General features: G+C 45.1%; 1 protein-coding gene across 1 annotated transcript in view; it reads right to left on the bottom strand.

Moving 5' to 3' along the window:
- Positions 1 to 476: 476 nt before the first annotated feature.
- LOC310692132 (Fc receptor-like protein 5) overlaps positions 477 to 9498 on the bottom strand; it is a 75589-nt gene continuing 66567 nt past the window's right edge. The window contains exons 8-9 of the mRNA XM_083472731.1: positions 2892 to 2973; positions 477 to 958 (exon numbers count right to left, since the gene is read on the bottom strand). Of these exons, the coding sequence (XP_083328857.1) occupies positions 781 to 958; positions 2892 to 2973 (260 nt within the window). The 3' untranslated portion in view covers positions 477 to 780. The remainder of the gene's footprint in view (positions 959 to 2891; positions 2974 to 9498) is intronic.

Below are 9498 nucleotides of genomic sequence, written 5' to 3'. Positions count from 1 at the left end.
ACATCTAGCTATTGCAATTCCTTTTCTAATAAAATAATAATAATAATAATAATAATAATAATAATAATAATAATAATAATAATTTTATTATTTATATCCCGCCCATCTGGGCAGTTTACAGCATATCTAAAAACATCGTCTTTAAAACTTTCCTAAACAGGGCTGCCTTCAGATGTCCTCCAAAAGTCAGATAGGTGTTTATTTCCTTGACATCTGAAGGGAGGGCATTCCACAGGGAGGGTGCCACTACCAAGAAGGCCCTCTGTCCTCTACCTAGAACAAGGCTGGGGGAACCTGTAGCCTTCCAGTTGTTGTTGGACCAAAATGTATCTGTCCAAGCCACCATGGTCAATGGTCAGGGGATGATTGGGTGGGCTGTACTTGGATATGTCAGTAGATTAAAATGAGAATGGAAAAGGCCCAATTGCCTTCTAAATCCGGCCTGCGGACGGTCCGGAATTCTGTGTGTTTTTACATGAGTAGAATGTGTGCTTTTATTTAAAATGCATCTCTGGGTTATTTGTGGGGCATAGGAATTCGTTCATAATTTTTCCTTCAACATATAGTCTGGCCCCTCACAAGGTCTGAGGGACAGTGGACCGGCCCCCTGCTGAAAGAGTGTGCTGACCCCTGCTCTTGAGGAAAGTGCTGCAGAAAGTGAGCCAAGCCGTATGCTGGAATAGGCAGGGGAAGGCATAACACTGCCCTCTTCCCTGACCCCTTTCACCCCATCTCCCTGGTCGTAAATCCCCATCTGAATATTTTAATCTCCCCGATGGCTCATTCGTCCTCAGAATCTCTGTATCGTTCTGCTCTCTTCTTGCCCTGAAGGGGAATGTTGTTGTAGAGACCTTCCTCCTGGTCTTCGGCCAGTTTGGCTCCACTCTCCATCCATGATTGCGATATAGGGGGCTGAGGCAGAGCAGGGGGTGGCAAGGCAGTAAAAGGCGTCTGAGTCCTGAAAAGGAGAAGGAAATTGAGGGACATGTTCAAAGAATGATGATCCCCCCCAAGGCTTTGGGGAGCAAATTGAAGGTTCGCATCATCCAGTTTTGACAGCAACCAGCTGGACACTCCTGGGCAACTCACAAACAGGCCACCATCCTCTTTTCCTTATCTCCAGTGCACAGCAATTCAGAGGTAGACTGCTTCTGCACAATGAAGATCTACTTAGCTGTCATGACTAAAATGTTTTGGCAGAATATTCTTCACGAATGTACCTCTTTTCAAAAGGCATCTAAACCACATCCTGTAGCAGCCAATTCCATAGCTCAGTTTCTATTTCTTTAAATAGAAATTGGGGGGGGGGAGGCAGTTATTGTATTGTCAAAGGTTTCATGGAGGAAGTGATGGTTTCAATATGAAAGACAGGAAGAATCTCCCAATCCCAGCCATGAATGGAGGGGGAAATAACCTCGCTAAACTATTTTATTTTATTTTTAAATGTTTCCACAGTTTCCGTCCCAGTTCTTACACAGAGAATACACACAGCAGCTCACGGCAAAGGTGAACGGCCAAGTAACTCAAGGAATCCCCCTCTTGTGAGAAGTCCAAACAGCCATCAAAGCATCTGTCTGAGGACAGAACCATGTAGCAGGAGCTGCCTGCCCTCCTGGGTCCAGAATAGACATTAGAATCATAGAATCAAAGAATTAAAGGGAACCCCCAAGGGTCATCTAGCCCAGCCTCCGGCAACCTGGAATCCTGCTCTGCTCCCTTCGCCACTTCTGCCCCCAACTTTCCCTGTCCACTGGCTCTGTCCCTGTCCCAGCCACCCCATCCCTTACAGACATCTTTCCTTCTCTCCAATATGCCAGTCATTTCCCCCTCCTGAATCAGGTAGGTAGCGGTGTTGGTCTGACGCAGTAGAAATATATATATATATATTTAAAAATTGTCCAGTAGCACCTTGGAGACCAACTAAGTTTGTTCTTGGTATGAGCTTTCGTGAGCATGCACACTTCTTCAGATACACTGAAACAGAAGTCACCAGACCCTTATATGTAGTGAGACAGGGAGGGGTATTACTCAGAAGGGTGGTGGGAATGAGTGATTGGCTGATAGTGGTAAACAGTCAGTTTACCACACCTATCAGCCAATCACCAATTCCCACCACCCTTCTAAGTAATATCCCTCCCCACCCTCTTACTATATATAAAGGTTTGGTGACTTCTGTTTCAGTGTATCTGAAGAAGTGTGCATGCACACGAAAGCTCATACCAAGAACAAACTTAGTTGGTCTCTAAGGTGCTACTGGACAATTTTTAAAAAAAAGTTTTTAAAATGTATTTTCCCCTCCTTATCTGTCACTTGTCCTATCAGTCCTTCTTCCTGGATAGCTCAGTTGGCTAGAGCGTGGCGCTGATTATGCCAAAGTTGCAGGTTTGATCCCCAAAAGGGGCAGCTGCATTTCCCTGCATTGCAGGGGGGTTTGACTAGATGATCCACTGGGTCCCTTCCAATTCTACAATTCTATGATTCTTCCTGTGGGGTCTCTTTGCTCCTTTTTCTGCCTGGGACACCCCCCGCTGCCTGTTCCTCCAGTCACCTTTCATCCTTTTATCTCCCAGCCAACAGGACGTTGTCCCTCTCTTGACTGATAAGTCTCTCCTGCATTTCCAGGTTGCCAGGCTCTGGGTTCAAGTTTTCCTCCCCTCTGGAAACTCCTTGCATAGTTTGTGGGTGCTCTTCGCCTCCAACTATGTTCAAAACTTTAAGAACTGAACTGCTGCCTGAGCTGGCTCTTTCGCTCCTCCCTTCTTGTTTGCCACCACCATTGTTATTTTGGTTGGCCAGTCTAGGAACACTTTTTGGAAGAAATGCTTTAAATAAATAAGAAATTATGAAGACACACATCACATCAGTATTATACCAGCATTAGTTGCCGTTACCTCTGAGGCTTCCTAGTGGCGCTGAACATTTCAAGGTACTCAGAATTTGCCTCTTCCCTGTTTTCCTGTTCGGATTTCAACGCTTCCAAAATGGAAATGGAGAGAGAAAAGAGAAGAAAGATGGTGAGACAGGGCTGGTCCTGAAAATAAACCTCTTGTGGCTGGGAGTTCCACAGGACAGACACAGGCAAGGCTCCCTCCCACACCCTAACCACATCCAATATGAAGGAAGACAAAATAAATGCTTGGTTTTAACCAACACTGCTTCCATGACCACCACTCTCGTGACGCAGAGAAGAGCACCAACCCCTAATAGGAAATGACAGGAGAGGGCCACAGTTCTCAGCATCACCTACCTCTATTCCTTCTCGTGCAGTAAAAAGCAAGAGGGACCATCAGGATCGCCAGTGGAATTGCCAGACATGCATATAGCAGGGGTGGAGAAGAGGAATTTGGTGCCCAAACTGCAGAAAGGGAAGAAGGGGATTCAGCTGTTAGTATGAATAATTGGGGGGGGGGGACTCCATTGTAGCCATTGCTGTTGAAGACACAATAACAGTAATTCACTGAAGTTAAAAACACAGTGATCATACAAGCTAATATCACCATCTGTTTATAATGCCTGTTTTGATATAAAATAGGATTTGTTTTGCAAATTAAAGTGCATGTGAAGACAGGCTCCAAATAGTGGGTCCGACAGTCAAGAAGGCGGTTTCTGCATATTATTATTATTATTATTATTATTAGTAGTAGTAGTAGTAGTAGTAGTATTGAAATTATATGCCACCCTATACCCAGAGGTCTGAGGGTGGTTCACAGAAAAGATCACAACATACATAATCAGAATTAACACCCCCCCCCCCCCAGAAAAGAGCTACATCTTAAAGGGTATGGGATGTCAAACAGATCAACCAAAGGTCTGGTTAAAAAGGAACGTTTTTGCCTGGTGCCAAAAGGTGTATAATGAAGGCACCAGGCGAACTTACCTGGGGAGAGCATTCCACAGATGGGAACCACTGCGCATGCTGTAGAGAGAAGTGAGGGGAAGGTGGGGCTTGGGAAGGGGACTCCGACCCTCAACCTTCATTGCCTTGCGGGATATCTTGGGGAGAAGAAAAGGCTCAAGAGGAAACCCTAAAAAGTCCCTAAGGCGGTTGGACGGGGCCTTGTACTCCTTCTGGCAACTCCTGCAGCCAAGCTGGTGCCAAACGTCTTGCTTTGCTTTCCTTTGGACCCCATCAGCTGTGGGAATGTTCAGGTGGCAGGAGAGGATATATTGTTTATTAATATCCTTCCTAACTTATGCTAGCAAGTTCCTTTACTTAGCAGAGTTACATTCCCCCTTTTTACATGCACAGCAGATAGCTGGTTGCAGGCTCGTGCGAGCCTCTCGCTATTATACAATTCGTTCTGTCTTCGGATTGAATTATACGTTCCTGGTAAATTCCCTTGAATCCCTCTTAAAAGAATAAAGACGCCACAATCTTCTTCAAAGTCAATAAAAGAAGTTTACTCACATCAGTTCACAGCTGGATTCCTGAAGGCAGACTTAGTTACAAATATGTACATGTGGAATCTACCCCATAAGGAGGAATAATCCCAGTGCTTCTGCTAGCAGAGCAGTCTTAGCTACAAGCTGGTCAAAAGAGGAAGGAAGTCCAAAAAGGGAAAGGTTGCTGCGTGACTTGTCCTTTTGTTACCTGGACAGGTTAGGTCACACCCACCTTCTATCACATGTGAAAGGAAGGATGCTCCAGCCACAAGGAACAGGAAGTTTCGACTGGCTGGAGCAAACATCCCCTCGCATGTCTTCTCTAGCATTTCAATGAATGTTGTACTTGACTACCTTTCATGGATCACATCCCACAAAGGCTATGGGGGGCTTTGAACTCAAACATCAAAGGGGGGAGGGTCCCAAAGCTAAAGCAGACCCTAACCCCCAACTATTGCCACCAGTTGGAAACCACTCACCTGTGAGGTACACTTTCTGACTCCACGGAGAGACGATCCACCCCTTGCTCGTTTTTTCCTCATACCTGCAGGCAAATTCCCCGGTGTGGTTGAGCTTAGCCTTCAGGATGTTGACAGACACACCTGCGGAGGCACCCCCATGTTCTCTGGAGAACCGCAGGGACCCACCGCTGTCGGAGATCATCTCAACACCATCCCTGAAGAAATGGAATCTTTTCTCCACGCCGCCCCCTTTGGCCAAGCAAGTGAGGAGCAAGGGGTCTCCTTCGTTCACCACTCTGGACGGAGGGTCCGTTTTCAGTACTGGAGGAGGAAGAGGATCTGGAGGAGCCAGCCACAAAGGAGAGGGGGTTAGGAGGGACCACAAGATGAGGAAAAGCTGTGGCTCAGTGGCAGATCATCTATCTGCTTGTCCTAGATTCAATCCCTCGCATTTCCAGGTAGGGCTGGGAATTCCCCTCAGCCAGCACCATGTGGGATGAGTTCCCATATGGGACGAACTCAAACCCTCATCTGTAACTCTTAAGCTAAATCCTGCCTTCAGGGACCCAATTGTGAACTGAATGTGAGTAAACTTCTCGTTGCTTTAAAAAGAAGACTGTTGTGTTTTTATTCTATTAGGAGGGAATCCAAGGGGTCTTACCAGGAATAATAGAACTTAAGAGATTCTAACGAATCTGCAAGTCGCTTCCTGTTCTGTAAAGAGGGGGATGCACTCTGCTATATGAATAAACTAACCAGCATGAGTTAGGAAGGATAATATTTAATCAAAAAAATCCTTTCCTGCTACCCACAACATTCCCACATGATTCAGTATAAGGGAACTTCCTGTCTTCCTGAATCAAAATGATTGAGGCCAAGGTCCACATAGATGGACTGGGGCAGTCCAGTATTTTGCCCAAGTTGAGGGACAGAGTTTGTGGGTTTGGGGCCAGTACGAATCATTATTGCATGGAATGATGGGGGCTGAACTGGAGGAGATGGGGAACATGGAAGTACTGACACGAAAGCTTCCAGGAAGATGTAGAGAAGCCTCACCCCTCCGCTGATGCAACGGAAAGGTCTTACAGTAGGAAGGCTGAGAACATCACACCTCGGGAGTAGGAAATGAGAAGGGACCTCTTTCACAGGTCATGAACTGTTGTGTCCTTACATCCCTCTAAAAGAGTGTTTCTCAACCTGTGGATCCCCAGGTATAGTTGGACTACAACTCCCATCATTCCTAGCCAGCATGACCAGTGGTCAGGGATGATGGGAGTTGTAGTCCAACAACATCTGGGGCCCCACAGGTTGAGATCCACTGCTCTAAAACATCTCCCTGAATTCCTACTCATGAGTAATTTTTTAACTTCCCTTCCTCTCCCTTTGTTATTTCTCTCACACCCATGGGGGCAGGGACATGTTTTACCAATATTATATATTTGATGTTAGCCGCCCTGAGCCTGACTTCGGCTAGGAAGGGCAGGATATAAATAAAAGTTTATTCTTCTTCTTCTTCTTCTTCTTCTTCTTCTTCTTCTTCTTCTTCTTATTATTACATATACTGATGGTGTTGCAGAAACAAAACACTGAAGAAAAGAGGGGTGTTTTCTTCATATAAAAAGATCGAATGGGAAAGATGTACCCCAAAAAAGGAGGCCTCACCCATCACTGCAATATGGATGGAGTTGCTTCCCTGCGATTGCTCTCTCGATTGTATAACACTGTAGGTACAGGAATACTCGCTGCTGTCTTGGGGAGACAGGCGCAGGGCATGTGTGAACGCCCCCCCAGAGGGCGGAGGCTTCTGGAAATACAGTATCCATTGGTGACTGAAAAAGGTGACTCCGGATATGTTACGGTGGTCAGGAGCGGCGCACGTGAAGTTTATCAGTTCGCCAGTTCTGTAGATGTCTTGTTTGGGGGACACAGAGAATCTGGGGGGAGGAGGGTAGCCTGAGAACAAAGGGGAGGAACACAGAGAAAGTTGGAGGAATGGATCAGGAAATACACAAAGGAAACTGTCAGGCCTAAGGATAGACGGATTTGTCAGATTCAGTTTTACTTTCTTTCTCATTATTCTAGTTTTCTACATTTCTACAGGAATTCACAGTGCGGTTTTTAAGAAACGTCATGAAAATCCATCAGCATTTATGTATGCCACTACTGGAGCCCGTGTTTTGTTAGCCCCAAAATGGAAAACGAGCGAGGTCCCAACCAAAGAAAAATGGTAACTTCGGTTGACAGAATACAGTGGTACCTTGGTTCTCAAACACCTTGGTACTCAAACAACTTGGAACCCAAGCACTGCAAACCTGGAAGTAAGTGTTCCGGTTTGCGAACTTTTCTCGGAAGCCAAACGTGCTCCGTTTTGAGTGTTACGCTGAGGTCTGTCTGTTTTTGCTATTTCTTTTGCCTTTTTTGTTTTTGTGGCTCTTTTTGTTTTGTTTTTGAGACTGTGTGGAACCCAGTTCAGCTACTGATTGATTGATTGATTGATTGATTGTGTGACTGCAGTACATTGTTTATTGCTTTCATTTTATGGATCGGTGGTCTTGTTAGATAGTGAAATTCATGTTAAATTGCTGTCTTAGGGGTTGTTTATAAAGGCTGGAATGGATTAATCCATTTTGTAATACTTTCTATGGCAAAGCGCACCTTGGTTTTGGAACACTTTGGTTTTGGAACAGATTTTTGGAAGGCATTAAGTTTGAGAACCAAGGTACCACTGTATGCACAACTTGCAGACTTCACATATAGAATAAGAGAACAAGAAGAGCATACGCTTAAAGAAGACTGGAAAATGTTTATTTAATATATGGGAAATAACTGTGTACACCTGAAAACATTAGCAGCATTAAGATAAATTCAACAGTGTAATTAAGTTTTGATGGATGCAATAATGGAAGACTGAATGGCATAGTTTTTGTAAAATATGCAGGGATTTGTGATATGTAAAATGAACCATGGTAAGAGAAGAAGGGAAGTCGTTGATATCTTAAGGATGCAAAATGAGTATTTTAAATTGTAAAACAGAAATTTTAATAAAATTATATAAAAACATAGAAAATTCATCTTCGTGCAATTTTCTCCCCAAAAAACACATTTTTGTATGCCGTTTGGACTAAAATACCAATTTTGGCAAGCAATTTCTGCTAACGTTAGGCACTTTTGTATCAAGGCCACAGCCTGCCCAATCTGCAATCACTCAGCCAGCGATCAAACGGTAACCCATACTGTGAACAGCACAAACACTCTTACTTGCAGCCAGGTATTCCAAAGGTCAAACAAACTGTTGCAGCACAAAGCACACACACCTGCCAGCTGGGAGGGCAGAACAGGCAAGGACCAGGATGGTGCCAAGCCAGCCCCTCCCTGTTTCTCTGTGGGTCTGAATTAGGGAACCTCTCGTTAAAATCCAAGTGAAATGGAGTTTCTCCCTGGTTAGGCCATTGGTCCACCTTGATCAGTGTTGTCTACATGAACTGGGTGTGACTCTCTAAGATTTCAGGCAGGGGCCTTCTCCATCCCTACCTAAAGGTGTCACTGCACCCATGAGTCAAAATGTTCCCATAAGTCAGACCCTGGGTTGAGGCTTACAGTCGAATAGAAAAGGGAACACAAGGAAACCGACTTTACCAGCTGAACTATTAAGAGACTCCATCGCTCAGGAGCCACACCAGCCACACTCTTCAAACCAGACCAACACTATTGTGGTGTGTGTGGTTTCTACAATCACCCAAAACGTAGCCTCAACCTATTGCCGTGCTTCTGTTCTTTCTATTGTTATAAGAATTCGAAGGTCTCAGATATAAACAAACGTTCACAAATGTACAAGGCAAACACATATAACCCACGTGTCTGAAATAATATGGGGGAGCAATCCTGAAGCCATTTTACTCTCCCAATGACTTCAGATGTTCCTCTGCCGTAAGGGAGGCAAATGGGGAAAGCCTTCCAATTCTCTTTTCGCTTACAAATCCTGTCTTAAAAGGCTCATAGGGTGAGCCTGTGACCTGGATTCAGGAATTAAAGCATTAAACGCCACGAAAGAATGGCCAGGCTGCCCAGGTAATGCAATCAGTGACCAGTAACAGATATCCTGGCAAACAGGATTTCTGCTGTAGACAGCCTCCTTCTGTGATGTATGCATGGTATTTTGGGAGTGGTCTCTGGCTACAGGGTGGGCAGTTTCAAAAGTCTATATAAGGGCTTGCATACCATTGTTCTGGGTCCCTTCTGCATGTGGTGAGTGGGGACACTATTGCAACAGTTTTAATAAAGATCAGTCTTACTAGCCGCTTTGTTTCTCAATATACTCTGGTTGGCCTCTGTAATTTTCTCCTACCAAGAGGGAACCCACGTAAGGACTCTATACGGGCTCTTGGATACCCCATAAGGGAAAAGGAGCAGTTTCCCCCCTTATAACACTATCTTTGAACAATGCCTAGAGAGAACTAGACAGGGGGAATGTGTCCCTGTTGGTTCTGCTGGACTTCTTGGGGGCTTTTGATACCATCAACCATGGTACCCTCCTGGGCTGCCTTGCTGGGGTGGGACTGGAGGCCCTGTTTTACAGCTGCTCTGTTCCTTCCTTCCTTCATGTCCTCCATGCTATTTAACATTTACATGAAACTGCTGGAAGAGGTTGTCCAGA

This window comes from Podarcis liolepis (assembly GCF_965112155.1).
Source record: "Podarcis liolepis genome assembly, chromosome: 13".
NCBI classification, from domain to species: domain Eukaryota; kingdom Metazoa; phylum Chordata; class Lepidosauria; order Squamata; family Lacertidae; genus Podarcis; species Podarcis liolepis.
This window is presented reverse-complemented; position numbering and strand designations above follow the sequence as displayed.